We start from the raw sequence: 13,533 nt of genomic DNA on the forward strand, positions 1-13,533 counted from the left end.
GGGCAGAACTAATCTTTTCTTTTTTCAAAAAAAATTTAACTTTTAAGGTCAGGGTACATACGCAGGTTTGTTACGTAGGTACACTTGTGTCATGGGGGTTTGTTGTATAGATTCTTTCATCATCCAGGTATTAAGCCTAATACCCACTAGTTTTTTTTTTTTTTTTCCTGCTCTTCTCCCTCCTCCCACCTCTCCACCCTTCGAAAGGCCCCAGTGTTTGTCATTCCCCTCTATGTGTCCATGTATTCTCATCATTTAGCTCACACTTATAAGCTTGCTAAGGATAATGGCCTCCAGCTCCATCCATGTCCCTGCAAAGGACATGATCTCGTTCTTTTTTATGGCTGCATAGGACCCCATGATGTATATATACCACATTTTTTTTATCCAGTCTATCATTGATGGGCATTTGGGTTGATTTCATGTCTTTGCTATTGTGACTAGTGCTGGAAAGAACATACACATGCATGTGTCTTATAATTAAATGATTTATATTCCTTTGGGTATATACCCAGTAATGGGATTGCTTCATTGAATGGTATTTCTGTCTTAGGTCTCTGAGGAATCACCACTGTCTTCCACGATGGCTGAATTAATTTACACTCCCACCAACAGTGCGTACGTGTTCCTTTTTCCTCCACAACGTTGCCAGCATCTGTTATTTTTTGACTTTTTAGTAATAGCCATTCTGATTAGTGTGAAGTAGCATCTCATTGTGGTTTTGATTTGCATTTCTCTAATGATCAGTGATGTTTTCCAAAAGAAAACTCATTTTTCTTGCACTGTTGAGCTGATTACCATCAGTTCCAAACCTCTTCCCTTTACCCTGCTTGCTGGCGTTGCCTTATCTGCGGCACGGTGTGAAACTTCATCTGCAGCATCTGCTAGAGGGACACTGGAGAAAGTTGAGGCTCTTTCTAGTTCTGAGTGCTCCTCTTACCTTGCTCTTGTAGGGGACAGCAGCCAACAGTGGCTAATCACCTCTCTGGGGACAGAGCAGGTCACAGGCAGCACCTAGGGGAGCAGCTTCTCAGTGTTTCGTCAGTGTAGAAACTCAGCAAAATTCTCTGCTATCAAGCAGGCCACATCCTCACCCTCTCCAAGGAGGTCTAGCACTCAGCTCTGGTGTGTGTGTGGGAGATTCTTCCAGATTTGTTTTTTCCTGCAGTGCTTGCCTGAAGTCCTGGAGCGTGCAGTGGCAGCTCCCTGAATTTGCTGTCCCTATTTTGTGTGTGTGTTTGCTTGGCCTTTCACAAGCTTGTCCAATGCACAACCCAGGGCTGGTTTGAATGAGGCCCAACACAAACTTGTAAACTTTCTTAAAACACTATGAGCTTTTTGGCTGGGTGCCAGTGGTTCACGCCTGTAATCGCAGCACTTTGGGAGGCTGAGGCAGGCAGATCACCTGAGTTCAGGAGTTCAAGACCAGCCTGGCCAACATGGTGAAAACCCGTCTCTCTCTACTAAAAGTACAAAAATTAGCCAGGTGTGGCAGCACATGCCTGTAATCCCACCTACTCAGGAAGCTGAGGCACAAGAATCGATTGAGTCTGGAGGCAGAGGTTGCAGTCAGCAGATTTCATGCCACTACACTCCAGCCTGGGTGACAGAGTAAGACTCTGTCTCAAAAAACAAAACAAGGCTGGGTAGAGTGGCTCATGCCTGTAATCCCAGAACTTTGGAAGGCCAAGCCGGGCAGATCACGAGGTCAAGAGATCAAAACCATCCTGGCCAACATGGTGAAACCTCGTCTTTACTAAAAAGACAAAAATTAACTGGGCATGTGACTGTAGTTCCAGCTACTCAGGAGGCTGAGGCAGGAGAATCGCTTAAACCCAGGAAGCAGAGGTTGCAGTGAGTCGAGATGATGCCACTGCACTCTAGTCTGGCAACAGGGCAAGACTCCATCTCAAAAACAACAACAACAACAACAAGAACAACAAAAACTCAAAACAAACAAAAAAACACTATGAGGTTTTTCTGTGACTTTTTTTTGTTTTAGCTTATTAGCCATCATTAGTGTTCATGTATTTTTTGTGTGGCCTGAGACAATTCTTCCAATGTGGCCCAGGAAAGCCAAAAGATTGGACACCCCTGCTTTAAGAGATAATTCCCTGAAATAGTTAACAGCTATTTACTTTTCAATTTTCCTTATTCAAATTACTGTGCAGTTTCAGTCTCCTGGTTGGACAGTAACTGACCACAATGTCTCCCAAGGCCCTGCATGATTTAGTTCCTGGCATTGCTCTGAAACTGTCGTCTACCATCCTCCCCTTGTGCACTTTGCTCTGGTCTCACTGATGGACACGTTCTTCCTAGAACATCCTCCTTCTTACATTTGTCTTACTTTTTACCTAGAATCTTCTTCTTGCTATTCAAATACCTCATTAGCAGAATTTTCCACATATGGTATAAAATAGTGCTTCCAATACAACACTTTCTCTCTAGCCTGCTTCATTTTTCATAAAAGTTCTTGTCACCACATGACATGTTATAGTCATTTATTTCCTGGCTCTCTGACTCTTCTCACTGGAAAGTTATGCCCTTGACAGCATACACAGTCTGTTTTGTTCCTGGTTAATCCTTGTGCCTGCACCTCCATATAACCTAGCACATAGTAGACAATTAAACAGCTGAGAGTTAATGAATAAATGAAGTAGTATACTTCCTAGATGAGAAAACTGAGACTCAAAAGTGATAAGTACCAAATCAGTATAACATAAGTTAGGAGTTTAAGCTCTTTGCGGAGAAATGTGGGTTTAAATGTGGGTTTTGCTATGTCCTACTAGTGTAACTTACATATATTTCTTAAATTCTCTGTGCCTCATTTTCCTTATCTGAAAAATGTGGATTAAATGGTAACTAGTTTATACTGTGGCTATATAGAGTAAATAAATTATGTATATAATATGCCTAGTACAGTGCATGACACACATTAACGATTCCACATATTTAGTTATTTGTACAATTATCTGTAGCTGCAAAACTATAAATGCAGTCTCGTCATCTTTCTGGAGAGATAGCAAGAGAAAGGTTAAGTTTATAAAATGCCTAAACAATAAAAACTATATTATTGAAGTAAAATGCCTAAACAAGGGCTGGTTTTAATATCAACTAATTAGCAGCTGCCTGATAGTAAGAACTAACTCTAAAATCAAGTAGACAAGAAAATGGTTGAGAAGGCTGACCAAATCCTACGCTATACTGCACGTTCAGTAACTGTGTCACAGCAGTGATGCCATATTGCTTTTCTTTGATTGAATCATGGCATCACAGATGAGAACCAAGGGACTAGATAGATCATAGGTAGATAGGTAACACACACACATGCAAACATTCATACATATCTACATATGTAGATAGATACATCCATATCCGGATTCATACATGGGTAGAGAGATTTTTTAAAACTGCTGAACCCAAATCCAGTGACCTATGAAAGCGAAGGACAAATACAGTTATATAAAGAGTCTTTCAATGAATTTTCAGCAGATATAGATCTCTTTGTGCTGAAACAGAGGATCACTGTTGCCTTTCTTTTGTAAACACAGGTCTATGACTGGCTAGAGCGATTATATGAAAACTGAGCATTTTCATTCTGTATCTAGTTTTAGAAATTGAGGAAAATGTCTATTGTGAAATATTAAAGTTTCTGAACTTAGTTTACCTTTGAAAATAGTGTTGTGTGCCCCTTGAAGGTAACTGGTATTTTATTTTGGTTAAATATTTTCTAGCAGAACCCTGAATCAAGTCGCTTTGATATTTCCATATCAGCCTCCTGAGTAGCTGGGACCACAGGCATACACCCCCATGCAAGACTAATTTTGATATTTTTTGTAGGGACAGGGTTTCGTCATGTTGGCCAGGCTCATCTCAAATTTCTGACCTCGAGCAATCTGCCCACCTCAGCCTCCATGGATCATGGAGAGCACTTTTCACCATTCTGCATTATTTTGTTTGCTGCCTGGCGTCTCCTCAGGAGCCACCTGGGTTCTGGCCCCAAATGCCCCAGCCCAGCCCAGGGGAACCTGGGAGGTGCTCAATCCATAATCCTGGCTGCTCCCTGGCCAGAAGAGCCCTTGGTGGCTCTGTCAGCCCACCTGGGTCGCCCTGGCCTCTGCCCTGGGGAAGCTCCCATCCCTCTGGATTGCCCATCTCCCCTAGGACCCCTACCGCCCCCGAAATGCGTTGACACTGAATCGTTCTGTAAACACCACGTGCCTTGACTCCATATCGCTCTCAACATCATGTGGGGACCTCTTGCCCTTCTCCTTCATGACCTGTAGGGCAGGGCCAAGAGAAGGAAGCAGCCTCAGAACACACAAAAGACTCCCTGCTCCAAACGGCAGTCATCCCTCCATCAGCACTTCTGGAAGGAAAGGAGGAAGGTTTCCTTCTGCAGAAAGCTCCTTTTTTGCCTTGTTTCTGAAACCTGGGAGGGTCAGCAGAGCCCAGTGCACCTGTGGTGCCTGAGTCACCGTCTGTGCCCAGGATATGCGTCTGACCACAGCCCCCACCCCCAACCCGGGCTCGATGTTCCCTCCAGCTGGAGTCCTGGGCTCCTGACATGGCCTGACCTGTTTGTCCTGCCCTGGCCGAGTATGGGAGGGCCTTATCTTGTATCCCCCTGGGTTCTTAGCCTTGACTTCCTCAATGTTTAGAAGGAGTGAGCACGCCCAGTCCCTCACCGGTGGGGGGAATTCCTCTGTAAACCCTGTGAGACAGAAACAGACAAAACGCTTTAGTGAGACAGGACACGGGGCGACTCAGGGAGGATCAGAGCCTGAGGGCTCTGGAAGTCTCCAGCCTTTTTCGGGTCCCAGGGAGAGGCAATTGAAAGTGTGAAGGAGCACTCAGGGTTGTGCACTCTGACCTGGACCTTTTCCTTTTTCCGGGTCACCAGGACACATCCCTACCCCTGAGCTAGGGGTGGCCCAGGTCCTGGTATTAGGTTTTCTCCTAGAAAGGCGATGCTTGCATGGATGGGCAAAATGCTGGCAACCAGGCCTGGTGTCCTCTGGGTGAGGACAGGGTGCCACCAACCCGCTGAGAGGCAGACGGTGCCAGGTCACGGCCATGGGCGCCTGTCTCCTGGCTCTGTAGAGAACAGTCATGGGGCCACTCCCTCCCCATGTTACTTTTTGCTGTTCTTATATTTTGGCCAGTCTCCAAGCATCTTCAGCCACTTGTCGGTGGTTTTATTTCCTGATCTCTTTGCTATCAAATGAGCCAGGATGGAGTTAGCAGAAGTGTCTGGCCTCTGGCAGCAGCCCATGGATGCTGGGTCCTGGGCTCCAGGAACTGGAAGGAGCCAGGAAAGGGCAAACCCTGGGGGACTGAGACCCTCTGATAGAACGGGCATCAGCTGCCTGGACTCCTGATAGCAAGACTCAGCATCTTCAGACCACAAAAAGCTTGGGTTATGGTTGTTTCCAATCCTTCAGCTGGGGTCCTGGAACAAGAAGGCAGTGACTTCTGAGCAAGACTGTGGTTCTTAGTTTGGGTTTTGATTGAACCACCATGGAGACAGAATCTTGGGTTCAGGTGGAGCAGGAACTGCCGTTTCTCCCAGTGACAGTGTCACTCCCAGTCACCACAACTTTGGCCCATAGGCTGCCCCCTCTGCCTTGCCCACCAGCCCTGATTCCCTATCCCTGGGGCAGCCTCACATGCAGCAGGCACAGGCTCTTATCTTCACCTCCAGGGCACTGACAGGAGCCAGCTTCGTCTCACTGTAAGGCAACTCAGACAGAGCTGAGGACATGCCCAGGCCAGGAACCATCTCCCTCCCTGAGAGGGCCCCAGCCCCTCCGATCCACCCTAAGTCTCAGCCCGGAGGAAGGCACAGGGAAGGAAGGCAAGGCCTCCCTGCGGAGCTGGGCACATGGTCCCCGTGAGAACCCTGGAAAAGAAGGAGTGCGAGGCTGGCCTGGCGGGGACGACTCGGGGCCTGTGAGAGGCCTCAGGCTGCACAATGGAAATGCCCCTCCTGGGCTGGAGGCGGCACCCTCTGTGGGAGCTGAGAAAGTCCAGTCCTGAGACAGGATGGGTGCCGCCTAGGGTGGGTGGCCAAGCCCTGACTGACAGCAGTGCCTTGGGAGTGACCCCATCACCCACCAATGTCCAGAGAGCCTGGCCTGAGAGCTGCCCAGTGCCCTGAGGACGCACCTGGAGCCCTTCGCACCTGACACTCCCCACAGGCCTTGCAGGGTCTGACCTCCCAGTGTGCACCTGCCTCTCCCTGCAGCCTGGCCGTTGACCCTGGCTGTTCCCCATCTTCCCCCATCCTGCCCAGCCCAGAGACCATGACCCTCTCTCCAGCTACCCTGGCCTTCCTGTGACCCTCTTCCTGTCAGCGCCTAGGCATGAGACCCCCAGGTGTCTCACTGGGCTTCCCAGCCTGCTGGAGAGAAGCCTGGGTTGACAAGGGTGACCAAGAGCCCTGCCAACAGTGGGGATGGCCCCACCACCCCGCCTCCAGCCAAAGCTGGCTCTCAGGGCAGTCAGCCTTCATCCCTCAGCCTCCTTCCAGCCACTGCAGCAGCCAGGACATGGGGTGCCTGGCTGTCCTATCTGCACCGACTCGGCCCCCCCATCTACCCTGCACAGTGCTGACTGAGCCAGCCGGAACCAGAGTCTCTGGAGGGCCACGCAGAGCCTTGGGGACTGACCAAGTCCCCCCACTGAGGGGTCCCAGGTGTGCCACTGTTCCCTGCCCACCCCATCTGTCATCCTCCGAAGGCTATCAGCTCCACCCTGGGCTGGCTTGGTTCAGGTGCGTCCCAGAAGTGGCAGGTCTCATGGGCTCACCCCGCCCCTCTTCCCCAGACTCCTCCCTCTCTCAATCCTGTGAGTCCTGAGGGGCTGACTCCAGGCTGGGCTCCCCTTACCAGGCCCAGATCCCTTCCCAGCACCACTCCCGGGTCCTTCAGCTGCATGCTCTGTTACTCCCCAGCCTCATTGTGAGATGCCAAGGCCAGGCCCTCCCCTTCTTCTTCCCCAGCCTCCCACGGTCACAGCCATTGATGTCCCCATGCCCCTCCCTACAGTATGCCTCAGCTGGGTCCCCTGAGCCCTTGGAGACCTGCTACACAATGGCCCTCAGGCATGGCCAGGGGCCCCCTAGCCTGTGGCCACCACCCCCAGATCTCATCAGGGCAGCCCCCAAGGGGACAGGGCCAGACCCACAGGCTGCCCCCTCTTCTCCTGCTGATGTGGAGACCTAAGTGCTGAGAGCTCAGGGGTCAGACCCAGCCCCTGTCTGTCCCACCCGCTCTCCCAAGCTCCCTAGATGGGCCTCAAGGCTCTGCCCTAACCCTGACCACGGGCTGGACCTGCAGGAGAGGCAGGGAGGAGTTCTGACCCTGGAGAGGAGGTTGGCCAGAGCCAGGGAGACATGTCCTGCCTCAGAGAATCTTTCTAAAAACAAAACCTGTCCCTGAGGTGAGACCGATGTGTCAGGGGTCAGAGGACTCACCACACAATTCCGAGGCGATCAGTGAATTTCCAGATGTCAACATGCTCATGCCCCATGTCCACTGTTGACCCAGCTCCGTGTCCCTGTGACCCAGAGGGGGCCAGGGAGAGGGGGGCAAGGTGAGGCGCTTGCGGTCCTGAGGGCGTGGACAGCCTGTCCCGGCCCTGTGATCTTAGGGATCCCAGGAGCCTTTGACCAGGCACAGCGAGGGAGGAGAGGCCCCACCTCTCTTGAGGGAGCGGCCCCACCTGTACCTGCTCATACTTTTCAATAATGTCCCCTCACCCATGCACATGCGGGGTATCCATGACCTCATCCACCACCATCCCACAAGACCAAGTCATCCAATGGCTCTGCTGTACCCGAGTGCTCCAGACAACACCCAAACCACTCCTGCCACACCCCTAGACACCCTCCGGCCCGAGGAGCCCTATTCTACCACCCCCTCCAGGTGACAGGGGGCCAGACCCAGTGACCCCACCCCTTCCTCAGTCTCTGGAGTCCTTGCATCCCACCTGGGGTGGGCTCCTTCCTGAGGACTTGAGCACAGGGCAACCTGGAAAGAGAGGCCTATTGTCCTCAAGTGCTCTCAGGTGGATACACACCTGCCCCAGCAGGGCAAACGGCGTCCACCTGTCGAGTGTCAAGGGCTCACGATGAGCTATTCCGGGCACCTGGAGGCAGATGGGGTCAGGACTGGACATCTGTATAAGATCAATCTCCATGAAGATGCCCAGTTTTCTGTAGGAAGCAAGACATCTGGTGACTGCTCCGTTCTACTCCAGTTCTCACGGACTCTGGCCGGGGGAGACGCACTCCCCCAGGACCCCATGTGTCCAGTGGGTCCCACAAGGATCATCAGTGACCACACCTGAAGTCTGAGTTGGCGAGACCTCCTCCCAGCTTAAGGCACAGAATTGGACTGAGAACCCCCGCCTCCCCACCACCCATAGGGCCTCCATTTTAGTGACTCTTCCAGGGCCAGGCTCTGCCCCACTGAAGTCTGGAACCCCAGGGAGATTTGGAATCCAGGGCAGGGAGGCCGCAGAGGTCAGGGCTTGAGTCCAGCACTGCACAGGGCAGGGCTGAGAGCACATCCCAGGCTCACATCTGGGTCCCTGGGCCAGTATCGGCTCCTCTGACCCTAGACAGCTCACTTGTCAAATGGGTGCATTTGGGGACAGCACCCACCCCACAGAGTTGCTGTGAGGATGCAGGAAACAACCGTCTACACAGTCAGTGCAGAATGGGCACCTGGTGAGTGCTCAGGGATGGCCCTCCTCAGCACCTGCCCAGAGGACAGCACTGCCCACCAGGTAGCGACTGTCCCACGTCGGCAGGGAGGGAACACAGCAGGTCACACTCACCTGAGTCTGCTGATCCAGCTGTGCCTCTCACTTAGGAAAACCTCCTCTATGCAGAACCAGACACCGCTGTGTGTCTTGTCTCCAAGAGCTCCAGATACAGAGAGGGCAGGCAGGTAGGCGGGAGGGTATGCAGCACCAGTGACATTGTGGAGTCATGGCACCCATTACAGACCCAAGCAGGGCCTGGAGTCAGCATCCTCCCATCCCTGAAGTTTCAACATGCATGTGTGCAGCGTGTTTGTGCAGGTGAGCGTGCACATGTATGTGAGTGCACTAATGTGTGGATGCATGTGTCACTGCTCTGGCCAGGCCTGGCTGCCCAACTCATGTATGCACCCAGATCCTTGTCACTGTCACCGCCCCCACCCTAGGACCCGTAGCTAGCATCAGAACATCTATGTGTCCTCCCCAATCGCACACCTCCCAATCTGGGGCAGTTCTGGGGATGCAGATGGGGGATGGGTGGCTGACAGTTGAGGGCAGAGGGTGTGCCCCTTCCTTAGCAGGGGACTCAGCTAGGGTGTAACGTGCTAGGTCTGTGTGGCAGGGCTGGATTCCATACACCACCTCACCTCCTCCTCCCAGTAACCCTCTGGGGTGCCATGACTCCTCCCTGCTATGGATGGAGGAAAGTGATTGATCTGCCGGAGACATTCTGCCGGAGACATAAAACTACATGATCCTTCTTTCCACAATAAACTGGAGGGTGAAAACAGGCAAGAGTAGGTCAAGGTCTTTTAAAAGCCATACCTGAAAGGTTTCCAATAACAGTTGATTTGGTGGTAACTCAGTCACACAAACAACCACAACAAAAGACACAACTATCAGAGATTTTCAGGATCGCCTCAAAAACACCATCTAACATTAGGGAGTTCAAAAAGGCATGAAGTTTCAGAAATCAAATTTTATTTAAACGTCATTTGTATAAACTGGTAATTTAACTAGATTTAACTATTAATAAATCCTAGGGCAGAAGACAGATTAGAGACCCCGGGGCACAAGTGCTGAGTTTGGAAGATTTGATGCTGTACCCTTTGAAGCCCCCACGTGGTCCCCACGCCCCTTGCCTGCCTGTTAAGAAGAGCCCGTCCCAGGGAGCAAATCAGGGGCAAATAGCCCAGAAGCCCAGTAGCAGAGAGACCTCCATGCCTGAAGGAGGAGTCCACCTCTGGGAGCAGGAGGAGCTGCTGGAACCCTTCCTCACAGGCTCCTTTTCCTGCTCTCAAGCACCTCCAGCTTGCAGATAGACAGCCCCAGCACCAGCAGAGTGAAAAGGTCCCGATGCAGCAGGGCTGTGGCTCTAGTAAATAAAAAAGGCCTCTCTTTAGTGAGGTAGAGGAACCCAGGCTTAACACCCTGGCCTCCGACACCAAGGCTCACACCATGCCCGGGACTAGGGGCAGCTTGGGAGCTGCTGGCTGGAGCCTTGCTCGCAATCTCCTCTCTGCCACGTCTATCTCCAGCTACGCTCTCAGCTCCAGGGTTGAAGCCAGTGGCTATAGCAGGTGGCATGAGGTCTGGCAGCTCCTTGCTTGGCTGGTCCTTGGCTGTACCGGTGCAGGGCCTGGAGGGCTCTGGAGCTACCTCTAGCTGCACTGCTGCCTCTGAATGGGGCCTTCCCCATGCTGTGGACTCTGGCTCCATAGCGGGCACTGGAAGTTCCTCTCTCTCTGCACGTGCGGCAAGAACTGAAAAAGAAGAAAGGGTTACTGACCAGCTTTTCTATGTCTGAGCCCCAGAGTTCAATCCCTGCTGACCAGACCCCCACTGACCAGACCCCTGAGCGATGGTGCTCAGAGTCCCCTAGCAATGGCCCCTCTGAGTCCACAAATTCCTCCTTCCCCTCATCAGCACCCACAGGTGACTGAGAGTCTTCTCAGGACTGGACCCCAACTCCAGGACACAGGGAGGGGCAGTTGGTCCCAGGTTCTGGGTGTCGAGCTTCATGCTTGCACCACAAGGGGTCCTCTGGACCATCTCAAAGGGGGCGGTGATGTGACCTGGCACACCTGGACACACCGTCTGGGCCTATCCCTGAGCCACACAGCCAGAGGAACAGGAGGATGTTTGTCAACCCAGGCACCCCACTCTGCTGGGTCTCCCAGGGTCCTTCCCATGGAGGCCAGATCCAGAGACACAGCACAGAGACCACAGGGTGACCAGCCCAGAACCCTTGAGACTAGGCCAGGGATGACACGAGGACTGTCCCCAGACAGCCAGAAGACCCTTTGCTAGTTTCTTGGTACTTCATTTCTCACCGGCTACCCTTCCCCCACCAGGAATCCCCTTCACGCAGAGTCAATGAGGAGAGGAAGATGGTCACAGAATCCATGGAAAGAAAGAAAGCAAAAGTTGGGTGGGGAGAAGAGTTGGGAGTGTAGCGTTGTAAGGGTCCTACACTATGCGGATTATTTGAGGGTTGGCTGTGATTAATTAAAGGTGTGTCTTGTACACAACCTTTACACACACACACACAGAGAGTCTTGCTCCATCACTCAGTCTGAAGTGCAGTAGCCCAAACACAGCTCACTACAGCCTTGACTTCCTAGGCTCAAGCAATCCTCCCACCTCAGCCTCCTGAGTAGCTGGCACTGCATGTGTGGGCCCCCATGCCTGGCTGCTTTTGAAATGGTTTCTTGTAGAGACGGGATCTTACTGTGTTACCCAGGCTGGTCTGGACCTCCTGGCCCCAAGCAATCCTCCAGTCTCAGCTGGAAGTGTTGGGATTACAGGCATGAGCCACTGCACTCGGCTTACACATGTTTTTAAGAGGCGTAAATATGAAGGTCAGTGTTGCCATGAAGTCAGGCAGGGGTTGGCAAACTATGGCCCACAATCCAGATGCAGTCCCCCTCCTGTCGTGGTGAATAAAGGTTTATTGGAGCCACAGTTCCTCCCCTGTGTTCACTTCTTGTCTGTGGCTGCTTTGGGGCTGCAGTGGCAGAGATGAGTAATTGCTGAGTATGTGCAACAAAGACCACAGGGTCCACGAAGCCCAAGATGTTTACTGCCAAGTCCTTTGCAGAAAAATCTTGCTGAGCCCTGGGGGGGGGGCCAGGTGGCAGCGGGGAGGCCACTGGGGAGGCTGGTACAGTAATCCAGGCGAAAAATGATGGGGGCTCAGATTAAAGCGGTCATGACAAATGGATGGAATCAGGATATATTTTGGGGATAGGACCAACAATACATGGATAAAATGGACAGTATTTAGGTATTTAGAGTTTCAGATTTTCTTTCTGCCAAAGGATCCCTCTCTTAAAAAAAATTCTTTCTGCCAAAGGATCCCTCTCTTAAAAAATATTCTTTCTGCCAAAGGATCCCTCTCTTAAAAAAAAAAGATCAATTAAAAAAACTGACCAAAAAAACATGTCAACAAGATTATTTGTGTGATTGAAGCTGGGGTTGAGCCTGGGTACCTTGTGTTTTCAGCACCCCTAACACCCCGGCTGTTCCAGAGGCACCCTACAGAGCCCCTTGGGTTCAGACAAGCAGAACTTGAAACCACAGATCGGAAGGAATAGAAATCTGCGCATCTTTCACACAAGCCGTAACATTCTAAGCCGCATCTTTGCAGCACACTGACACGGGGCTACTTCACCCACAGCCAGCAAGTGATTGCACCAGTGCTGGGATTTGTGTCCACCCTGTTATAAGAAGGCAGCTGCCTGCGTGAGGCATGGCGGTGAGGAAGCAATGCCACCCGGGTCTCACCATTAGCTGTGTGGACTAGCTGTACCATGGGCCAGACGCATGTCTTAGGCAGACACTTTTTAGATGCCAACTTGCCTGTAGACAAAGATGACGCAGAGGTGGCCTCGGGGAGGGCCTGTGTGATAGGTTGAACTTGTCCCCTGAAATTCCTATGTTGATGTCCTTAGCCCCAGTACCTGAGAATGTGATCTTATTTGGAGATAGTGTCTTATGGAAATAAGTTAAATGAAAAATGAGGTCAGTAGGGGATGCCCAATTCAATATGACTGATGTCCTTATAAAAGGGCAAATTTGGACACAGAGTCACACATAGAGGGAAGATGAGGTGAAGAGACACAGAGCAGGCCACCTACACGCCAGGAGAGAGGCCTGGAACAGAGCCTTCCTGGACCGCCCTGGAAAGGGGCCTTCCCTGCCGACACCTTGATCTTGCTCTTGGACCTACAGCCTGCAGGACTGTGAGACAGCGAGATTCTGTTGCTGAAGCTGCCCAGTCTGTGGTACTTTAAGGGAGCCCTAGCAAACCAACGCAGCCTGGTAGCCCACAGATGGTGAAAAGATGGAAAGAGCAATGGAGACCCAGGCTTCCTGTCTACACCTCCCAAAGTGTGCTACGGGATCCTTTGCTGGGCGTAGGTTTGCAAGATAATTTTGGCGGAGGGCGGGGTGCAGGGTGCATAATTTCAGTGTACATTATCATGTGTTTATCTTACTGTGTAAATGCTTATAAGAATAGTTAACCAACTTATGGTTTATATGCTACTCAAAATACAAGTTTAAATGCTAATAAAAATGGATGCAAATGAAAACACTGTCCTGCTGTGGTCCAGGGAATCTCGATCTTTCTTTCAGAGAGACTTGCAGCCTTAAGCAGGAGCTGCCCTCTCCTTGCTGCCTACTGCACGCCCCTACAACACACACACATGCACACACACATACCTTTGCACACAGCTGGACACAGGTACACTGTGCTTCATG

The 13,533-nt window shown here is 51.5% G+C and overlaps 1 protein-coding gene across 1 annotated transcript in view; it reads right to left on the minus strand.

Moving 5' to 3' along the window:
- Window positions 1-5,665: 5,665 nt before the first annotated feature.
- Window positions 5,666-13,533, minus strand: part of LOC107126499 (TBC1 domain family member 28-like) — a 37,969-nt gene continuing 30,101 nt past the window's right edge. The window contains exons 3-4 of the mRNA XM_045375299.3: window positions 7,478-7,560; window positions 5,666-5,732 (exon numbers count right to left, since the gene is read on the minus strand). Of these exons, the coding sequence (XP_045231234.1) occupies window positions 5,666-5,732; window positions 7,478-7,560 (150 nt within the window). The remainder of the gene's footprint in view (window positions 5,733-7,477; window positions 7,561-13,533) is intronic.

This window comes from Macaca fascicularis, chromosome 16 (assembly GCF_037993035.2).
Source record: "Macaca fascicularis isolate 582-1 chromosome 16, T2T-MFA8v1.1".
Classification (NCBI taxonomy): domain Eukaryota; kingdom Metazoa; phylum Chordata; class Mammalia; order Primates; family Cercopithecidae; genus Macaca; species Macaca fascicularis.